We start from the raw sequence: 23793 nt of genomic DNA, 5'->3' as shown, positions 1-23793 counted from the left end.
AGACAAGCCTAAACTCAAACTATAAATAACTTTATTCATATAAGTAACAAAAAGATAAAATATAATATATTTCAGATGTCTATTCATATTTACATAAATTCTATATTGTATGCGGTATTTCCACTCACCACAGTATAATATTCACCTTTTGTAAATTTAAGTTGTGTCATGTGTGGGATTTGATATAGACAACATAATATGTGTTTAATGTCAATTATTAACAACAATTTTGACGTTTCATTGGACATGTTATTTTACTGTCATGCTGTGTGAAACATAAATAAAGCGTATTAATTTTATTAAATCATGACTTAATACTCAATTATAAATTGTTAAAATGAAATAATTCACGTAGAAAATCAACTAGAAGTAACATATTTTGTTTTAATTAATGACATTATGGATGGTTTAATTCACGCGGCATTGGAAGCAGAGGTAAGTACTAGCGCCTACATAATTTTTAATTTGTTTTTCATTAGGTCATGTATTTTTTCACTTTTAATTTACTAATTAATTAGTAAAAATTATTTAAATTTCAGGTAATACTTAATCGTGCCAAACATGTGAATTCAAACATAACGCATTTTGACAGTGGTGTCTCAGACCATAAAATGACTTGGACCCATGAAAAAATGCATTTAGCAGAAACTGTTGATGATACCAGAATGAAATTTCAACGAAGTGGAGCTAGTTCAACTACTAAATCGAGCGAAAAGTTTGATTTATTAAAGAAGTTACATGAACTTTACAATGATTTAAGTAGGGATGAATTATCTCAAGCGAGCTATGTGAGTGTTTTCCTAGATTTTATTCATGCATTCTTTGGACATTATTTTTAAATTACATATTTTGTCTTTTTAATGCTCTTGATATTATATTATGAATATTTTGTATATTATTTGTTTGAAAGTATTTTAAGTAGAAACAGTTACAGTGCTTACCGTTATATTAATAGCTCAACAATTGAAGATACTTAAGATTATTACAGGTATTGGGTGGAGTTTAAAAATATATTAAAACATATGTCTTTCATTACAGCAAGGACTCAAAACAACTTCATATTTGCTGGAAAAGCTCTTAGCTACATATAATCTAAACACATTAATTATCAACTTGTATCCTGGAAATAAAGGCTACTCACTTTCTCTTAAAGTTAACGGAAATACACAGCTATTAACACCACCACCAGATGGAAGTGTAAGTTAACATTCTTTTATTTCTGAGTAAACTATTGATTTTATACCAATCAGCCAAATTTATTTGTGTTTTCCTTTAAACAAAAGTCTTTGTTTTAGTGGTGTCATCTTTTAAATTTTATTATATTGATATAAAAATAAATATTCATGCAATAACTTATTAATCATCATCTGTTATATGTCTCTACAATACTGAGTGATTAATTAGGGCTTGCAATCAGTTATAGATAAATTATCTTGTGCTCTTACAAAAATATATATGACATTAGTAGCTAGTTCGTAGAGTTCATTAATCAAGCTTTTCGACATTGATCTCATCTCAAACAAATATAAAGAATATTTTTTTAAGGAATTTATTGTGGTCATTAATTTCATTAAGAACATATAAAGTTAATATATATAGATGGCTCTACTTCTATTTGAGGCTCGCAGAATAATACAAAATATTAATTTTATTTTTTTACATACTGATATTCTGTAAATTGAACCAACTCATACAGATTAAATCTTGGCTGTCTAAAGGCAACAATAAGTATAATGGTCATTAAACATTTGATGCATCTCTGTTTATATATAAGTATCAGAGATTTGACTATTCACAAAAGGAATTATATGCAAGGATGGATTAGTTAACATCACCTAGTTATACCTATATATAAACAAAACTTTATTTCAAAAAAGTCTACTTTATTATATTAAAGACATGTGCCTGTTACAATTGTAAATATTTAAAATTGATGAACTTAATGAATACTGTCATTTAGAAATAAATAAATAAATGAAACTATATTTCAATTAAACTTATTTATTTTGCTTCAGTATTATTTATTTATAAACTAACTTATACATAAACAATCTTATTAATTTTATTGTCTATATGTAATGGAGTATTTTTTCCATGTTTTAGACATCTGCAAATCAAGATGAAACTTTGATAGAAACTCCTAGATGGCCATATGAAGAGGAAGAACTTCTAAGTTACATAGACAATGAAGAACTTCCAGTGGTGCTATTAGATCTACTGGAATCTGAACATTCATGTTTATTTTATTCTGGCTGCATTATTGCTCAAGTCAGAGATTATAGACAAGCATATCCTAGTTTCATGTGTGATACACATCATGTTCTTTTGAGACCTACAAATCAGGTAAGATTCTGGCGAAAACATAATAATTAACCAGATTTGTTGTGCCAATTCCCGCCAAGAGAATTAGGTTGATTGGTTTTGATACTTGTCATAACTAAAATATTTCGCCCCTAGTTCCCTTATGAATACAGAATTCCAGCCTTGGAGAAAATTTTAAATGAAAAAATTAAAATCAGATTTTGGTTGGGATTTTAGATTTTATCTTTTTAGGAAAACAGTCACAAAGATTATTATTTACACCATAAATATTATAGTTCTTTTGATGTGTTCTTTTCAATACAAAAAAAGGTTAAGAATCATGCTCAATTCAATTTATAAATTAACTTAATACAAGGGTTTAATAATAATAATTTAATTCGACTTCTTGTTCGATTTAAAAAAATATTATATAGAGAAATTGTTGACATAAATAAAAGACATAAAATTGATTTCGTCACAATTATAAAGGAATGATGTAGTAATTGTTTATTTGCATTGAACTGCCTACAAAAGTACTAAACTAGTACTAGATTTTAAAAATTCTTTCACTGTTAGAGCTCGTATTAACCTTGATAGGCTATAGAATATTTTTTAAAAGTGTATCTGTATGAAAACTTCGACAATGTTACCCAAGGTGTGAAAAAATACCAACAAAAATCTCCATATAACTGTTGACAATAGTTATGTTTTATAGAATACATCAATATCAACTATAAAAACCGAAATACTATGTATTTTACATATTAAATAAAATAAACATCCAGCTATGCGAGGCTGGGACCTTCACAAAAGTTTCAAACCCAAAGAAGTAGCGTTCTTTCTTGTCTGTGCTGATATAATGTCGCTAGAATCTTTGATCTTGGCCTCAGATTTCTGTATGTATTCTATATAGTTAAGGTATGCTTGTATATGTATAGTTAAGGTCTCGAGTGGCTCGGAACCGCAGGTCGAGATTGAGCTCTATATCGGATATAAGCCCAGGTCCCTTGGATAGAATGCCTGGCGACCCACGAGGGCCTATCAGGGCTGATGTGTTGCTAGTGGGTGAGGTCTCGCTACCTCCTGCATAGCAAAGGGCTTTGAGTGTAGACCAAGCCCCACAGTTCCCGCGCATTTTCACCAAGTGTTTGGACACTAAGCCTAAGAGTTCCATGTATCAAAATGGATTATAGACTTACAAGTTTCTACAATAGACGTGCTTTTCTTACCGTAAGAGCATACTTGCACTGCCTATGTTAATATACATCGTAATTTTAGAGCATAACAGCGAGCAAAACATCGTGAGGAAACCGGCTTGCCTTACACCCAAAAAGTCGACGGTGTGGGTCAGGCACAGAAGGCTGATCACCTACTTGCCTATTCAATTCACAAACGATCATGAAACAGATACAGAAATCTGAGGCCCAGACCTAAAAAGGTTGTAGCGCCATTTAATCTTTTTTTAATTTTAGAGCATAATAACGGACGCAATGTGCATTGGAAGTAGATGTGGATGGGTCGGTGAAGAGCGTAGTGCAATAGAGGCAGTGGAGGCCGCTTTGGTTCACGCTTCGGCGCCACCACTATGCCTAGAGCCAAGGCCGGCTGTTGGGTTACTAGCTGCTAAGTTACATGCTGCTCCAAGATTATTCAATACGCCAAGAGTAAGGCGGCAAGCGAGGCGGTTTTCTCAGGTATTTCTTTAAATTCCAGAGTAATAATTTTTTTTTATTGGAGACTCGTTCTCTGTATTTACTGTAATTGCAATGTCGAATTTATTACTTTGTGTTAAGATTTATTTTACAATGCAACCAAATTATGGGAGCGTTCAAGTATTACGTAACGAATTGGGGGGGGGGGGGGTCCTCTTGTAAAATGTTGCGATGCGGGGCGGAGATTGAATTACGCGTTATTGCTAACATTATTTTCGACATTCCAGTACTTTACACCACATAATGTTAAGTTTTAGGTATAAAGAGTCACTGGGGGTGGTCACGAAACGTTTTACTATTGGATACAGAAACGTTACGGCGTGTTTTATGGGGGGGGGGTCAATCTCCAAAAATTGCGTGACGTAATACTTGAACGCACCCTCGCTACCCAATGAGAAGGCTAGAAGTTATATATATATATATAAAATTCTCTTGTCACAATGTTCTTTCCCATACTCCTCTGAAACGGCTCGACCGACTGTTATAAATTTTTTTATGCATATTAATTTTAGAATCGGCTACTTTCTACTATTTCCACCCCCTAAATGATAAGGGGTGTCCACCCCAAATTTAATTTTTTTGTTTTTATTTTTTTGTCACACAACGTACTAAAATACATACAACAATATAATAATATACATGGCAAAACGACGTTTGCCGGGTCAGCTAGTATATATATATATATATTTATTTATTTATATGTATAGACGTACGTCAAAAATGTATTGGATTTGACTCAAGAGTAAATCTCGTTTCTGCCTTTAATCCTAAGTCTTCTAATTTATAAAGTATGCTCTGTCTCTTTTTAAAACAAATGAAATTGATTAGAAGAGATGAAAAGGTACTTTAAGAAGAGTGTAGTAAGACTGAACATTTTGATACTTTCTAGGTCGCTGTAAATAGGAAGAGGAAATTGGACCAGTTCACACACTATCATGGTTTGGAACTTCTGGAACTCATACATAGACAAAGGGCGAAGAATAGTAGACAGTCTGTTCCCCATACAAGGCTCACTTCTAAATTTCCTAAGAAGCCACCCGAGGTTCTTAAAACTTACATTTGTTCTAGCTAAAACTATTTAAACTGGGTTTGAATACGTGAAATATTTTCGTGTTTTTTTTTACATCTGATCGTATTAAAAATAATTAAAAACTTGGTCTGATAAGATATAAGAGATATTATTAAATTTTTTCGTATATAAGTACAATTTTAACAATTTATTGTAGTAACATATCTCGTATATGTGACATTGTATCGTGTATATGTGACATTGAAGTATATCCGAATTAAATAAACTTACTCTAAGTTCAAGAAAAACGTACCAATTTTTAAAAAGGCCAGCAACTTACGAGCGTTGCCATGTTGTCTGACTGAAACTGTCCATGGGCGGTAACTAACAACAGATAAGCCTCCTGCCCGTTTGCCCCCTGATATATTATAAAAATGATTTAAAAAAATCTCAAATTGTTTTATGTGTAAAATCAAATATGTTGCCTAGTTAAAAAATTAATCAGTGGCGCTACAGCCTTTTTAGGTCTGGGCTTCAGATGTTTGCATCTGTTCCATGATCATTTGTGCATCGAATAGGCAAGTAGGTGATCAGCCTTCTGTAACTGATGCACGTCGTTGACTTTTTTGGGTCTAAGACAAGCCGGTTTCCTCACGATGTTTTCCTTCACCGTTCGAGCGAATGTTAAATGCGCACATAGAAAGTCCATTGATACACAGCCGGGGATCGAACCTACGACCTCAGGGATGAGAGTCGCACCCTGAAGCCACTAGGCAAACACTGCTCCTACACTGTTGCCTAGTTAAACATTTGTAAATAAAAAATGTGTGATGTACAATTTCAGGTGTTCAAACCAATTGAGCCGCCGAAAATGGAGCCATTACCTCTCGCCCTACCATCAGAGCCAAGCGGCCCCCTTCGCGTTGCGAGAGCATACGAACGACCACGCCCGACACCTGACTGCCAACCACAATTAGTTGAAGAATATATATTGGAAACTGAAAAGACGTCACCGCATGCTGGAGCTGGATTCTTCCATATAAAACTCAGTATACTGCAGAGGCCATCAGACCAGGAGTTCCTTGGGGAGCTCTATGTTGATAGAGATCATGTGGAGGGCGAGAAGAATGGTGCGGCGTGTCGGTTTACGCTAGGTATGAAAGATCTTTAACTTTGAATGATAAAATAATGTTTGCGTGTACTAGTCTACACACGTAAGATGTGAAACTTCTTTATGACCTTATTTTTCGAAAAATGATCTTCTATATGCAATTTTACAGAAATCGGTTAAATAAAGTTATATTAGATAAAGTTTAACAAAAGGCTTTTATTATCATAGACATGAATACAAATAATACAATTATTTCATTTTACCTTATTACTACTAAGATTATTACAGAATTTTATTAATTGTAATATAATTACTATCATTGTTATCGTTATTATATATTTTTGTTATTCTATTATATTTGGTTTCGAATCTCTTCGAATCAACCGTGGTAGGGACAAGAAAAAGATGGCGCGCAACGGATAAATGTGCCGCACAACGGAAAAATGTGCCGCACAACGGATTAATGTGACGCGTAACCGAAAAATGTGACGGTATTTTTTTGTACAACGCCGATAAAGATGTTTCACTTCAAAATTCTTTAAGTGTTTTTACGATGTAATTGTGGTGGTGATTCTATATTTTTTTTTATAAGAGTTGGTTATGCACTTTATCATGTTTCTGTTTTCCTTAAGGTTGCCTGAAAGAAATAGCTTGTTAGCGATAAGGCCGCCTGTGTCCCTGCATTTCATTGAATTATGTCATTTGTCATTATATTTATGTATGCAACGAAGTGTTAACCTACCGACAAAAAATAGTTACACCACTCCACTGACCCGATATAAACCTCTGCACTACGGTTAAAAATTACCTATAAAATCGTATCGTATTAACTATAAATCTATTTTTTATTTTTAGCCCACCTTATAATTATCTTAGATACACATTATATGACGTCCATTTGAAAATAATCAAAGTCATAATTAATTAATAAGTGAATACGTTTGTTCCCCACGATGAAATAGGTTTATCGGTAACGATATATTTAAATACTGTTTAACAATAATCGGTGAGGCGGTGGTTGTTTATGTTTTGGTAATTTAATCTCAGGTTCACGTCTCCAAGCAAACAAGTACATACAACAGTTCACGGAGATATTTACCGAAGAAGGGCGTAAATCTGTCAGAATAAAACACATTGTACCTGGACAGCTGCCTAGGGTGTCATTCACGGGTGGCATGAGGGAAATTGTAAGTAATTTTTAATAGTCATCTAAATATATAGTACGTAAGCAGATTTCTCCCCCCCCCCCCCTCTTGTCATCCAAAGTAAGCAAAGCTCTCAAAAACAATATTACATAAACGTATTAATTTTTTGTAGGAATCAATGTAACATAACATTTATTTCCAACAAAACACATAAAATAACAATAATCAAAATGAAAAAAATAATAAAAATTGAGATAGAGACATTTTTTTTAAAGAAAAAGGTTTAATTATGTAATGCGTGTGTGCTGTGGTTGTAATTGGCCCTGACTCAGCATTTTGCTGAGGAGCAGAGTTGTTCCACAGCGCTGGTCATTCTGCCAGAGACCACAGCAGCTAGTTTGCGCTTCAGTCGTAAAAAAACAAATAAGAATCTCTCGAAAACTCAGTAGAAACAAATAATAATAGTAAAAGTTAGCAGTGTAAGCAAATAAGAAAATAAAATAAAAATTAAAAATAATTGTTAAGAAGTAGATAAATAAATATTTTTGGGCGTATAATATTGGTCGGGTAATATGTTTAAAAAACTAAATAATTACTGGTGACGTAATCACCAAATAAGAAAATCAAAGACTAAATTCCCCCCATAGTGCTTACGTAATACTAGAACGGCATCAAATGCGACATCTACAATCTGCGTTTACGTAATCGTCGTGATTATCGAAGTTATTCCGGCTACTGAGGATATAGAACTCCTCGACCTTCACCACTGGGGCTTCCCCACCAGCCTTGAGGAACAAATTACCTTCCAGTTAATAAAAAAACGAGATCTATCTGATGTGTTCAATTATTTAATTAAATTATACTTTAATGTGAATTCCAGCAGCAAGGACAGCAACAGTTGCTGCTCCAGCAGCGGTCTGCGGCAGCGAGTAACGCCACGGTACAAACACATGCCACTACGGTACCTGTTGTGTAAGTAGACTGGAGTAAAAAGCTTGGGATGGAAGTTATTTTGCCTTACGTGCGTGTACGTATACGTATTCTGTGTACGTCGTATATATTGTTAAAAAATCTATTGAGTCAATTTCTGAAACAAAATCTTTGTCTTGTGTTATGTGAATTCGTAAAACTTTTGTTATTAATAAAAATGTATTGTATGATTTGGGAACCCTTTTGAGTACAAAATACCTGCCAGGGTTGTCAACTCTTCAAAAACAAACAATATATTCCAAAACAATTTTTTTTTAATTAAATGAATTATTTTTTAGGACATCGGCTATATCAACGCCAGCCGTTCATCCGAATACCAGACAACTACCGATATTGGTGAGTTAAAATATTTATTAGCTAATTATATTTTTTTATTTTAATATGATCAAATTTTGCATTTATTAAGTTAATTTATAATTCGGATTTTTTTCTTAAAGTTTTAATAAAATGTATTCGACTTCATTAAATAATCAAACTTGACATGTTGTCCACTATATATTATAATACAGTATATAAAAACAAACTATAGTCGACGCATTTTAAATTGAGTCGTCCGGTAATAAATGTCACTGATAGTGAATGTGTACGCAATGCGACCCGTTAACAATAGTTACCTGCGCACGCGCTGTGGCTCCTGATTGGTCGTTACGAGTAAGGGTTGTTGTTTTTCTATAGGGATACTTTTATTTAATCCCAGAGGCTATTTTATAAATTTAAGAAATTTACACACGTTCTTACGTGTGTAAACTTCTTTATGGCCTTATTTTTCGAAAAATGATCTACTATATGATCTACTATAACTTTACAGAAATTGGTTAAAAATAAAATTATGAAGTTTAACAAAAGGCTTTTATTATCATAGACATGAATAAAAATAATACAATTATTTCATTTTACTTTATTACTACAGAATTTCATTTATTGTAATAGAATTATTGTTATATTTGTTATTGTTATTATATATTTTGTTATTAATGGTTTCGAATCTCTTCGAATCAACAAGAGGGACAAGAAAAAGATGGCGCGTAACGGAATAATTTGACGTGTAACCGTAACCGTATAATAAACTAAAAAAATATTTCAAACTTACCAAAACTCCATATTTGATTGAACTTTTAATGTTAGGCGTGATAGCTTTGAACTAACCGTGACGAACTAAGAAATTATTTTTTGTTAGAAATCATAAATTAATTATTTTATATGTATTTTATATATATTGATAACATATATTTTTTATAAATATAGAATTTTTTTGTTATGACACTCATTACATTACTTTGTTTCGTTACTCAATGGAGAATTTATTTTCTAACATGGTTTTGAAGAAATTAAATCCCGTTGTCGATATGCACCTCTACAATTCATAAGACCCGTAAGTGCGAGCGAGACAGTCGAAAAATATAATTTATGACCTTCGGGCCTCAGTTTATAATGCGTGGACTATAGTTGTTCCGTCCGTGAAATCTTGACTATACAAACTATTCATTAGCAGGCGCAACTTCAGCAAGTTGCTGCAGTTGGCAATGTTGGAAACGTCGCCACTGTTGGAACAGTTGTCGGGACTGTGGGCAACGTTGGCAACGTCGGCGCAGTCGGCACTGTTGTTGGAACTGTGGGAAGTGTTGGCACCGTCGTTGGCACTGTTGGTAATGTTGCCACTGTGGTTGGCACCGTGGGTAACGTGACTACTGTGCCGGCGGTGGCCAGTGTACCTCCAGTGGCTGGGGTGGCAGTTGAAACGGCGCTCAAGCAACAGCCATCACCAACGCCAAGATTGTCACCGCAAGTGAGTATAGATATCAAAGTCAAAAACCACAGTCAAAAAAAAAGTTTATACACTGTATAATGCTTCCTATCTCACTTTTTCTCACGTTCACTTTTAGGAATTTATATCTCTGTCTCTTTCTACTGTCGCTTTTTCGTTTCATCCACTTTCAAATCACAACAATGCTAAAGAAGTTTACCAGTTTACCAAAAATATAAAAAAGGGTATATAGAGTTGTATAATTGGATAATTATCAGATATGCCTATTTGGAAAGGACATGTTTAGATCTCCTGTTTTTAGTATATATTATAATAAACCTTTATTTATCCACATCTTACATATACGATACAAAAATAAATATACAAACAATGTTACTACTCTAAGACTAAGCTATCCGGGAGAAAGCCTCCTCCAACTTTTATCACCCTGAAAGAAAACACTTTTTTAACCGGATTAAAGCTATTTGTATTAAGCTTATAATTATTTTACATAATTTTAAATTTTAATTTTTCCGTTTCGCGTTACCAATCTTGGGTACGCGAAGCCATTGAAATAAAAAAAAACACTAGAATTTCAATAGAGAAGACGGCCTAAAATTATCAAACACCTGGGATCCAATAATATCCAAATTAAAACCCCACGACAAACAATCCGCGAAAATAGAGGACACCGTGAGTCAACTGTGCAAAAACCCGTCATCTTTTAGTCGATACCAACTCCGGGGAAATAAATACAGATAACACAACTTTCGCTACAGCTGTGATACTTTTGACATTCAACACCTTTTGTCTTCAGTCACCGTGACGACGCACGCTGTGAAGCACGCGAATCGTCAGGAGAAATTTAAAATTATGTAAATTAATTATAAATTTATAATAATACAAATAGCTTTAATCCGGTTAAAAAAGTGTTTTCTTTCAATGTGTAAAAGCTATGTTAACAAAAGACAATTTTATCACTCTTTTTTTTGCCGTCATCATCTAATTTTTGCTAGCTTAACTTTCAATCATGGGCCCATCGCTGTTTTGGTCTCTCCTTTTGGGTCATATATACCGTGTCTGTCATCTATATAACGGGCAACTTCCCTTCCCATCTCCATTTGCATGTAGGGTCCAGCATCTGATTTTCTGCGGATAAAGATCTTCTCTTTCTGTCTTCTTCTCTATGTTAATCTTCTGTTCTGTCAATTAATTCATTCCAAGAATACTTCTTGGGAATTGGGCTTTCGTTTATTTTTGGAAAATCCAATTTGTGTCTCATGTCTGACAGACAGTAACACTAATCGACCATATTTATGTATATTGATGATGATAAATTAAATCTTATATAACTTTAATAAGCACTGTTACTTAAAATATTTAAACACAAATTACAAAATTGCAGGTCCATGACATACATTCAACACAGGCATCGACTAACCAGTTGCTGGCTCAGCAATTAACGAATCCGCCTCAACCGCTCAACCCGCAGAAGATGCAGTCCGCCATTATTCACATACAGCATCCGTTGATGTCTACAACTGGAACATCACAAGTAATTAATTAAAAACTACTTTTTATTAACAGGATCTATCTATGGAACATGAGACAACAAGAGCTGTGTTTGCCTAGTGGCTTCAGCGTGCGACTCTCATCCCTGAGGTCGTAGGTTCGTTCCCCGGCTGTGCACCAATGGATTTTCTTTCTATATGCGCATTTAACATTAGCTCGAACGGTGAAGGAAAACATCGAAAGGAAACCGGCTTGTCTTAGACCCAAAAAGTCGATGGCGTGCATCAGGCACAGAAGGCTGATCACCTACTTGCCTATTCGATTCACAAATGACCATGAAACAGATACAGAAATCTGAGGCCCAGACCTAAAAAGGTTGTAGCGCCATTATTTTCTATCTATGGAACATGGTGTAATAGTTGCAGCTCCTTAAAATGAGTGGCGGAGAGTTTATTGCCAGTTCTTCTCTTCCGTTCTACTCCCTTGATTTGAGAACTGGCAGTAAATCTAAAATTAGAAGCATTTAATATGTATTTCTTTATTGACGTTGATAAGTGTACTTTGTGTTACCTAAACGAATAAATGATTTTGAATTTGATATTGGACCTTATTTTGTATTGAATTTAGGATTTCCATAGTACAGAATTGGTTGATAAAGCGAAAGTGTCTAACAAATATATAATGTACGTGTATTTTTATGATAGTTATTGTTAATAAACATATTAGTGTAAAAAAATTTACTTTGAAAAAAAAAAACACTTTTTGAACCGGATTGAAGCTATGTATTATTATAAACTTATAATTATTTACATAATTTTAAGTTTTTCCCGACGTTTCGCGTTCTTTACAGCGTCCGTGGTCACGGTGACTGAAGACAAAAGGTGTTGAATGTCAAAAGTATCACAGCTGTAGAGAAAGTTGTGTTATCTGTATTTATTTCCCCGGAGTTGATATCGACTAAAATATGACGGGTTTTTGCAGAAATGACTCACGGTGTCCTCTATTTTCGATTATTTGTCTTGGGTTTTTAATTTGGATATTATTGGATCCCAGGTGTTTGATAATTTTAGGCCGTCTTCTAGGGAAATAAATACAGATAACACAACAATCTCTGCAGCTGTGATACTTTTGACATTTAACACCTTTTGTCTTCAGTCACTGTGACCACGCACGCTGTACAGCATCCCCTTATCCTAGGACTATGTCATACGCTAGTATACGTTAAGCTAATATACGTTTTCAAGAGCTGCAGTGGAAAGCTTTGGAGAAATGGTATCTCTCTGGCTTACGTCTGTATGTAAGCGGATGCAATAGTGATAATTACATATTACCTAGATACTAGCATACTATGTTGATAAAATATATATCTTAACGGGTCTTACCTCTTCCAGGTGCAAACAATACAGTACACAACTGCGACGACGGCTCAACAAAAAGCAGCTGTCACAAAGCCGAGGTCAACGAATCCAGCCATCAATGCTCTAGTCACGAGTCTCATGAACTCCGCGCAGCAGTTCCAACAAGGTATACTACAATTTCCGAGCATGGATAAGTTTCAGGGTGTGTTGAAGTATGTGTGTAACATTGTGTGATAGGATCAGCACTAGAGATTGAGTGGATTAAAAGAGGATGTAGTGACAAGGATAGGAAAAGGAATGCTCAGCCATGTATAAAGGCTGATAGAGGTGGTTTACAAGTTGGTTCTTCAAGGAAACCGTGATCCTAGTCGAGTACGTACTAGAGAAGCGACTGCTTGCATGGTGATTGTCAATGAAAGTAGATGAAGCGAGAGAGGTACGTCAAGACTGTGCGGAGATCCGTGGAGAGGAAAAGAATGAATGTATAAATAAAAAGAAGATTCAGAAACGAGGTTTGGCGCGGACTATATATAACTCATGTGTGTCAAAATCTAAAATGTTTTTGACTTACGACTGACTTAAGGACCTATCCGGTCGCCAAACTCCAAAAGAGTTTATTTTTTCTTTCTATTTTTTGTCATCGTATCTTGAAGGGCGAATGGAAAAATATATGGTGGAGTTGAGTATGTATCCATTTTGAAAGCTATTAATTTCGCTCGATTGAAAAACAATCCTAACATAACCAATTTTTGACACTTTAAAGTCATTTTATGACGAAAATGTTTTTGAAATTTACATTATATATTTTATCGTAAGCCAAGTAATCCATTTCAGAAAAAAAATGATAAGATTACATTAATTTAATGTTTTACATAACTAATTGTTATTACGGGTCGGCGCGCTCCGAGACACTGAGACAGCAATTCGTGCTGGGATAAGGTCTTAAATCAGATTTTTATACATCTATGATAATTAATACACAAAAAACCACCTCTCTCTTTTTGAGAAAGAGAAAGAGATGAATGAATATCTTATTTATTCATTACCGTCCAGCGGCATTTGTAGCCACGGTTACCGTAAATCTAACATCGTAACCATGGTAACGAACACGATACCAAATTAATAATATAATGTAATAACGGTAATTTAATGCAATATAAATATTAACGACGTAGTACCAATAATTTGCGTGTTAATGTGTGATTGGGAATGTGCAATATGGTATATATATATATTGTTACGAGCTATGGGATCGGATAGAAAATGCCGTAGATTTCTTCAAGGGTTTATTTCTTGAAAAATCAATTAGGAATTTATGGGCACAAATTAATTGCAGAAATGCACTTATAGCACACAAAAACAATCACTTATTCCTTCACTTATCCACACTTGACACATTACTTTATCACTTATATTCACTTTATTCGCCCTTTATCGCTTCGGTGTTTCTCTTTTGTTATCGCATTCAAAACTAAAGGTGACTAGTCGCGTTTCGGCTCGCTTATATATCCCTGGGAATAATTATAAACAATATTCGAGAACTCTCTAGGCGGGCTTGCTACTGAGTAGCGATTGCACAATTCTAGAACGTCCGCACTCTGTCTCTTTCGCACGTTGCTCCGTCCTTGCCGTACGGCGTTCTAGAGTGCTCAGTCTAGTATCGAGAAAGTTCGGATCTTCTCTGTCTCTCTCTCGTATTATTTCGTCCTTGTCTCACACCTAGAAAGTTTGGTCCAGAATATTCCTTCATCAAAGGGGTATACCTAGGCCTGAAAACTGTACCACTCTACTACACATGTTCAGAAACCGACTGAAAAAAGATTTCAGCTTCCTGAAAACTAGGGTAACGTTATGGAAATTACAATTTTCTAATATGTGATTGACCCTCTCCTGAAACTGAATATATATATATCACCGGATCTCGTACTATTCGTATTACACGTATTTTGAATCTACATAAGGAGCTAGTTATATAGTACATAAAAAGTTTTTTTTTTAGGTAATCCTGCAGGTAGATCTTAGACCATAAGCATAGTTTGTTTGAAACGGCATGAATTCGGGGCAATATAATATACTATATATAATGTTTCGTCCTGTACATTTTCAGCTGCAAACCAAAACGCTGCGAAATCGGTGGCAAGCACAGCAAGTAGTAACGCGACGATACTGAATCTGCTGAACAGCGCTCCGGCGGCCATGACACATGTGACGTCATCGGCCGATAACTCCCTCGAGCACAAGCTGTTGACACGAACAGTGTCCATTGCGGGTGGCAGGCTCATAGCCACAACTACGACTGCGCATACGCTGCCTACGTACTCGCATCAGGTGAGGGTATGGAAATTATTGTCTACTATCTGTCCTGCTGCTGTAACATTATTTGTTTACGTTAGACTACCGTTTTAGTAGCTACATATGAGAGCGTTCAAGTAACGAATTTGGGGGGGGGTCCTCTTGTAAAACGTTACGATGCGGGTGGGAGATTGAGTTACGCGTTATTGTTAATATTATTTTCGACTTTCCAGTACTTTACACCACATAATGGTAAGTTTTAGGTATAAAGAGTCACTGGGGGTGGTCACGAAACGTTTTACTATTGGATACCGAAAAGATTACGGTGCGTTTTATGGGGGGGGGGGTCAAGAATCTCTAAAAATTGCGTGACGAGATACTTGAACGCTCCCTATAGCACATTTTGCTATGCTACCCCATAACTATTCACTTTTCTGTTGTCGAGTCATTTTTGGGTATTATATTCACCATTTTGGGTATATATGGCTTTTTTTTCCACAAAATTTCCCAATGTGTTGGTCCGCTGTCAGAACGCATGACTGAAAGCTATTGAACATTTATCATAAAGCTAGTTTGGACAGCTGTCACACCATTTTTTTCGTTTGTACTTTTTGACAGCGCTCCAGGCGAGATTGTAGCTTGAGATACTTAGAATAAGGATCTCAGATTCGCAGAACTAATATCTGTATGTAATAGTCGACTCAATATCGAAAGGTTAGGTTTTTTATTATTATTATTATTTATTTATCGTATAAATGATCTTAACATAAGGAAGTTGGTGTGGTAGAAACACAAACTGTACACAGTTTTTCTGTCCACCACGTCGCAACATACTTAAATCATTAACATATATACTAAGGCTAGTGACATACAAAATATAACATTATAACAATCAAACTATGTTTATTAGTAATCTTACAGCTAGCGGAAATATTATAAAACAAAACACTTAGACAATAGACAAAGTCAAAACGTGTTATATAGATAAACAATATTACGAAACAGGAAAAATAAGAAAGTTCATTAATAGACAAAAAGAAAAAATAATAGAAATTAAAATATATGAATAAAAATTAATAGTTAATACTTAATATCTCAAAGAAAAATCTAGATTGTTACTGATAAACAAAGTCAGTCTTCCTGCCTCTTCAATCTTCACGTCCTCTTTGGTGAGGTGGAAAATGTCAACATCCTTATATAGTGTTATAGATAAAACCCGAAACATTATTTATTAATAATTATTTTATTAATAATTAAATAAATTCAACTCCATTTTTTTATTTTATTTATTGCAATAAAGTTCACACAAAAGACTTACATGAATTACAATCTAACCTCTACAATAATTATGGCTAATAAGTAGTATATTTATTTATTTATTTTAAGCCTTAAATTATTTCCCGATCCACTAACATCTGGTTATCCTGTGTTAGTAAATATTTGTACAGTAATACCCCGGACTTACGCGATAAGTGGGACTGAGCGCTATCCGCGTAAGTCGAATTCGCGTAAGTCGGGGCACAATTTTGCATATAGACATACAAAGTATGTTTAATTGGGACTGGAGACTAAATAAAACAATAATTTAAGAAATAATTAGTATCTAATTCTAGATAATATGACAAACTATATTAATAGAGTGTATAAACACAATCCGAAGGTTTCGTAAATAGTAACAAAGTCGTTTGACGAGTCAATGATTTTTTCTTCTCCCGTAATATCTCCTCGTAGCACCCTAGTATTTTTTTTATTCCATGTTTTGTAACAAAATTGCGCTCTTCATTGGAGTCTATGCTTTTCAAAATCGTTGAATATATGGGAACCTTTTTCAATCGAACTGAGGGCTTCTGTCAAGTTTCCAACTGTCATTTGATCTTCTAATTGAACTGGATCCAAAGAATCATGATTATCAATTTCTTCCTCTTGTTCACGCATTGTTATGAGCTCATCAATTGTAAGCTCCTCATTGTGTGAATCCAACAGCTCTTGAACATCATCACTATCCACTTCTAAATTTTTTTGTATACCAAGTTCGACAACGTCTTTGATCACATTGCAAATTTCATCAGGCCCTGGCACTGATTCAGCCTGAGTCTCAGTGGAGAAAAAATATTGATAGAGTTTTTTCGGACGAGAAAATTAAATCGCGTAACTCCGAATTCGCGTAAGTCGAGGTAGCGTTAGTCCGGGGTATTACTGTAACAATTAGTATTGTTACGAAGACGGGTCGACTGCATGTTTCTAGATTTTTCCACTAGTTAGAGAACTTTTCAGCAGGCTGTAATATGATTTCTGACCGTTTCAGGAGAGGGTCAATCACATATTAGAAAATTGTAATTTTCATAATGTTACCCTAGTTTTCAGGAAGCTGAAACCTTTTTTCAGTCTGTTTCAGAACATGTGTAGTCGAGTGGTGCAGTTTTCAGGAGACCCGTTTTCAGGCGTTTTCAGGCCTAGTTATACCCCTTTGATGAAGGAATATTCTAGACCGAACTTTCTAGGTGTGAGACAAGGACGAAATGATACGAGAGAGAGTGAGAGAAGATCAGAACTTTCTCGAAACTAGACGAGCACTCTAGAACGCCGTACGACAAGGACGGAGCAACGTGCGAAAGAGACAAAGAGTGCGGGTAGAATTGTGCAATCGCTACTCAGTAGCAAGCCCGCCTAGAAAGTTCTCTCGAATATTGTTTAGAACTATTCCCAAGGATATATAAGCGAGCCGAAACGCGACTAGTCACCTTTAGTTTGGAATGCGATAACAAGAGAGAAACACCGAAGCGATAAAGTGCGAATAAAGTGAATATAAGTGATAAAGTACTGTGTGAAGTGTGCATAAGTGAAGTATTTAGTGACTGTGTTTTTGTGTGTTATTAGTGAATCTCTGCAATTAATTTTGTGCCCATAAATTCCTCATTGATTTTTCAAGAAATAAACCCTTGAAGAAATCTACGGCATTTTCTATCCGATCTCATAGCTCGTAACAGTATGTATCAGGAACCCTGTCCAGTAAAGGCCTCCCCCAGGGCTTGCCATCTTTCTCTATCTCGAGCTATTTGCATCCATTGAGGACCCGATATTTTCGAGATGTCATCATCCCATCGAGCGTAAGGTCTGCCTGTACCGTTTGCCTGGTGGTCTTCTCCATGTAGTTACTTCGTCCACCGATCTGTAAGGTGTGCTCCCGTCCCGCCCACTTGCACTTCAGTTTTTTGGCGTGGCTTAAAGCATCAATTGCTTTGGTCTCCGATCTTATTGTGTCTTGTCTACCTTTTTAATGTTAAGCATGCCATGCCATGAAAGGGAAAAGAATTTGTTTATTATGTTGACTTAATTTTCTACGATACTAATGAATAGCTTAAACTAAGATAATTCATTAACAGTCTAAGTGTTCTGTAATGTTATGACACTATGTTCATGTGTCCGAGATACCGCTATATTAACTACACTAGGTTTGTTAACTCAAAAGGTTTAGTTCCCTTTAGGCGTCTAATTCATGTTGTCAAGAAGTTGGATCGCCTCAGTATTCACATGGCTATGTAGACTGTTGAAGCCTACAAATTAATATAATTTTTAATACAATATGCAGGTAATGAGCGGCTATACACGCGACAGTGATTCGACGAACGTGTCGAGTAGCGAGAGCGCGTTATTGGAGAGGCTGATGGGGGACGACTCGCAGACTCACACGCCTCAACAGCCCCAGCAGACTGCGCAACCCGTTTGTCATTTGCAGGTGATTTTATACCTTGCATGCGTAAAACGAAACGAGCATTTGACAAAAACCTCAATCTTCGTCTCTGTCAAGTTGTGTATACGCTGTGGCGAAAAAAGTACTTTAGTTACAGGAGATCCTGATAACTCGAACCTCGTCTTTTGTTTGGCTTTTACACATTAAGAAAACACTTTTTGAACGGATTGAAGCTATGTATTATTATTATAAACTTATGATTATTTACATAATTTTAAAACGTAACGTTTCTAAACGTAACACGTAACTACGATTATATAAAGAAAAAAAGCTGTGTTGGCCTGGAGGCTTCATCGTGCGACTCTCATCCCTGAGGTCGTAGGTTCGATCCCGGCTTTCTTTCTACGTGCGCATTTAACATTCGCTCGAACGGTAAAGGAAAACATCGCGAGGAAACCTATTATTAGTATTATAACCAATTTTTTATTTTTTTATTATTAAGTTTGTTACGGAAGTGCCCTGATAAAAGTTACTTAAATTTGTTCCCAAATCGTCACGTGATGAATTGTCAAATGTCAAAATTAAAATTATGTAAATAATTATAAGTTTTTAATAACAATACATAGCTTCAATCCGTTTAAAAAGTGTTTTCTTAACGTGTAAAAGCCATGTTAAAAAAAGACAATACTAAACACATTTTTATTTAATTACATTTATTAAGATCCTTTCGTCCGGGAGAATCTTCCTCTATCATTTAATCCTTTTATTCAATTATTTTTTTATTATTTCAGGGCGTAAGTCTCGCGTCTCTCCAGACTTTACAAAGTCTACCAGGTCTGGCAGGGCTCCAGGGCGTGCAGAACGTTCAAGTCCAGATCCCAGGTCTGTCAGCGCCCATCTCCCTCTCACTGAACGTGTCCGGTGCCTCCAGTGGTTTACTGGTTTCGGTACCACCTACGACGTCAGTGGTACTGGCTAATCAACCCTCGGTGTTAAGTTTGCCTATAGGTAAGTATATTCTTAATATTGTATGAATGTTTTTGTGTGTTGATATTTCATAGTTATATAACAATTTTGTATGTTTGGTAATGTAAACGCATTGTTTCACAGGTCTTAAATCAAAAAAATATCTTATTCACGTGTTCGTACGTTATGTGTACGTTCGCCATATTATAATACAAACTAAACATACAAATACCATTGGCAATACAACTCTTACTTGATATCAGATTTCTGTTATGTAATTTTTGTTTTATAATCCCATTTTTTCACGATTCTTTCGTTCGCGGTACGACTGAGTCGTAATTACATAGAAAAGTCAATTGGTGCACGTGATTCGAACGCACAAACTCAGCCCGAAACTTATTTTTTCTATAGTCTATTTTTCTGTATTATATAGTCCAGTCTAATTCACTTCCCTACCCAAGTAAATCAATTGTCACTTGATTGAGGTAGCATTTGACAATTAAAAAACGTGCTATAATTCCAGCTCAGCTCATGGCGTCAGGCGTAAAGGCAGGCGTAAGAGGCGGGACGGTTCAAGTGGTACGAGGGGCGCGCCCAGCCCGGCTTGCGCGACCCGTCACGAGGCCCACCTTACAGCCCGCGGGTAAGGAAGTGGTTAAATAATACTTACGAAATGATATAGTATAGGTCATACAGAAAAAAATATACATAGAGTGGATTTAATTTACTACGACCTTGGTTGTTACCCATGACCCATTTAGCGATAATGACGTTAAATCTTAGTTTCTTGGATTTGAAGCATACTGTTAGATTTTTAATCATATAAACCCTGTTAATTTTAGTTAAAGAAATATAATCATGCTATTAAGGTGAGCGCATGTGTCACAGTTGTTCAGTTTACTTACTCTGTGCTTTTACGGGACTGACGTCATAGTCAGCCCGGAGGGGATCGTGTCGAAGTAGGGAAAAGGATATAAAAACAGGCTGCACTTGCGCACCCGGGTTATATACTAAAATTTTAAAGTGAATATTGAATCAGCGAAGAAAAGTGTAAACAAAAGTGCCCAACTGAAGTAATTCTAATACTACCGACATCAAGTTAACGATACTTTAGTACAACATTCATATAGCGACTTTGGATGTAACGGCGAGTTCGGGTGTCATTGTTTTTAATTAATTATTTAAATTCCTAAAAATTACATGGAGATATTGTCTAAGTCTTCCGCCATAGGTATAGTACCGGCAAACATCTTGAACAAATGTGCTTGCCAGAAGCGATACTCAGGCAGCACTGGGAGGGTAGGGAGGTGGGGCGGCGGGGAGTGACGCGTTGATCGCGTGATTGGTAAATCAGTTGACGTTTGTGTCCCGCGCTGCGAAAACTTTCCCCCACTCCCTTGTTTAATGCTCAAGAAGTTTGCCGGTATCTGTACAAAGATTTATTTCTTATCTTTTTTTACCATTGACACAGATGGTCAGCAACTGGAGACCTTTACATTTTGTTTATAGTTATCAGCTAGGTATAGATATATATATATATATATATATATATATATATATATATATATATATATATATATATATATATATATATACCGGTAGTTTGCCGGTATCTATATATATATATATATAGATACCGGCAAACTTCTTGAGCATTAAAGAGGGGTAGGCCGAAAGTTTGCGTAGCGCGGGACCCAAACGTCAACTTATTTACCAATCACGCGATCGATACATCACACATGCTGGAAATCCGCCTGCAACCGTAAAAGCATAGCTCCTCCCCCCCACCCCCATACAATTACTGATTATTTACGAGTTATCTCCATAACGCTTCAAAGCAATGTCGTATGCTTTGTCATACTGTTAAATAGCCTATAATTAAAAATGTATTCCTTCTTTCAAAGTATTAAAATATTATACGAATAAATCTTTATACGGATTATTGATACTTTGTTTTTCATACTGACCTTGTCTATAATTAAAAAAAGTATTAATTTAAAGTCTAAAATACGCTTCCAGTATAATTTTTCCTTTCGTAAACGTTTTATTTTTTTGTATATTATGTATTCCATATTTATATAGAATTAGGCTTATATAGGCTATATATACATATATATAGCCTATATACATATATAGGTTACGAAATAAATTACTATTATTAATTCCAGGAACGGCCCAATTCATCACGCAACCACAGTCGCAGACGCTGAACGTACACCAAGTGCGGCGGAAGTCGAATCCTGACAGCTCATAGTAAAAACTTTTCACACACCACACTGCCATTAGCTAATTGTAAATATGTATATATATATTTAGGACAGTGATGCGTGTTATGTGCAATATATATTTGTGTTTATATATAAGAAATATGGAAGGATAAACGGTTTTTTTAATAGTCCAGTAAATTTGGTCAAGCATTGTTGGCTTCAGTGTGCGACTCCCATCTTCGAGGTCGTAGGTTCGATCCCTGCCTGTGCACCAATGGACATTCTATGAGTATTTAACATCAAAAACTCGACGTCGTGTTCGGCACAGAAGGCTGATCTACTTGCCTATTAGATTAACAAAACCTGAAACAGATACTAAAATCTGAGGTCCAGACCTAAAGACGATGGAGCGCCACTGATTTATTTTTTTGTTAAAATTTGTTCAAACCCGTACTTGGAACACGCTGGACTATATATTTTAATTCCATATTTCTTTATACGAAATCGCCGCAAGAGACTGACAAATTAATTTTGCTATACTATTTTAAGCTCCTTGACACTTATGCTGTCAAAACATTTGGTAGCACAGTTTGGAGTCCCAAGTTTGATTTCCCGTAAACACTAATGAAAATATGAATTTTAGATCATTTAAATTCAATATAAAAATCATGTTGGGCTTGCTTGTAGCAGGAACACAGTTATTGACGTGGACTACAGATAGAACCGTGTTTTATTGCCATTTCGGTTGCCATCGGTTACGAAGTTTTCATAGTAGACTACGTATGCTTTTATAAAACGTGGACTACATTTTATAAAAGCATATTCGTCTTCGTTATATAAAACACTGACTAAAGGCAGGACCGAGTTTGTTACCATAGTTACTATATAATATATATAACTATGGTAACATTCTTGATAATAACATATTTTTATTTTAAAAAGTGGTTACCATGGCAACAAACAGTTCAGACAATCTTTAGTCTACGTTTTATGTAAGTCTTCAGTTTAATTTTTGGATTTAAAAAGTACGGACTAAAGATAGCACCGAGTTTGTTACCATAGTAATGATGTAACCATTGTAACATACTTACTACTACCATATTTTCATAAAAGGAATGGTAACCATGGCAACAAACAGTACAATCTCTAGTCCACATTTTATAAAAGCATAATTCGGTTTAATTTTTGGGTTTATAAAAGACGGACTAAAGACAGGACCGAATTTATTACCATAGTAACGATGTAACCATACTTGGTACTACTATATTTACGTGAAAGGAATATTCATGTCAATAAACATTATATATAGTCCGCGTTTTATAATGAAGCTTTCGGTTGACATTTGACTCGAATAGTCTGTTAAAAGTATTTTATATTATTGACGTCACAAAGTTATTGTCTATATATATATATATTTAAATATTGTAAAATATACCTTAAGTCAAACAAATAGGGACGCATTTCCGTTTTAATCGTAAATTTTTCATAATTTCACGAACCAAAATGACGTCACGTGACGTACATATTGCATCTTGATTTCGAAACTGTTATTGAACAAAAATACTAAATTTTACAGGAGAAAGAAAATTAACTAAAGAAAATGAAAAGAGAGAAAATAAAAAAGTAGGTTATCAGAGATATTTTTGAGATTATTTGTTAAATAGTAAATTTTATGGTGTGCAGTTATATAACTTAAGAGCAGTGTTGGCCTAGTGGCTTTAGCGTGCGACGCTCATCCCTGAGGTTGTAGGTTCG

The 23793-nt window shown here is 35.1% G+C and overlaps 1 protein-coding gene across 2 annotated transcripts; it reads left to right on the top strand.

The window, feature by feature from the left end:
* The first annotated feature begins 277 nt into the window (after positions 1 to 277).
* LOC123715709 (transcription factor SPT20 homolog) lies at positions 278 to 23793 on the top strand. Of its 2 annotated transcripts, none has more exons than XM_045670952.1 (18): positions 278 to 435; positions 540 to 788; positions 1039 to 1197; positions 2104 to 2343; positions 3774 to 3995; positions 4903 to 5055; positions 5867 to 6176; positions 7181 to 7320; positions 8159 to 8250; positions 8547 to 8604; positions 9758 to 10054; positions 11418 to 11567; positions 12916 to 13048; positions 14990 to 15210; positions 18764 to 18910; positions 19657 to 19873; positions 20355 to 20474; positions 22000 to 23793. In XM_045670952.1, exons 1-18 carry the CDS (start codon positions 400 to 402, stop codon positions 22083 to 22085), a joined length of 3030 nt encoding a protein of 1009 aa, XP_045526908.1. In that variant the 5' UTR covers positions 278 to 399; the 3' UTR covers positions 22086 to 23793. The 2 variants fall into 2 exon arrangements, with proteins under 2 accessions (XP_045526908.1, XP_045526907.1); XM_045670951.1 differs by having other exon boundaries at positions 14990 to 15216.

This window comes from Pieris brassicae, chromosome 10, assembly GCF_905147105.1.
Source record: "Pieris brassicae chromosome 10, ilPieBrab1.1, whole genome shotgun sequence".
NCBI classification, from domain to species: domain Eukaryota; kingdom Metazoa; phylum Arthropoda; class Insecta; order Lepidoptera; family Pieridae; genus Pieris; species Pieris brassicae.
This window is presented reverse-complemented; position numbering and strand designations above follow the sequence as displayed.

Excerpts from the sequence above, each read along its gene's own strand:
- LOC123715709 (XM_045670951.1), top strand. The coding sequence starts at position 400 with ATGGATGGTTTAATTCACGCGGCATTGGAAGCAGAG. Across the intron at positions 18,911-19,656 it reads AACCCGTTTGTCATTTGCAG|GGCGTAAGTCTCGCGTCTCT; the intron begins GTGATTTTATAC and ends TTATTATTTCAG. Across the intron at positions 19,874-20,354 it reads GGTGTTAAGTTTGCCTATAG|CTCAGCTCATGGCGTCAGGC; the intron begins GTAAGTATATTC and ends CTATAATTCCAG.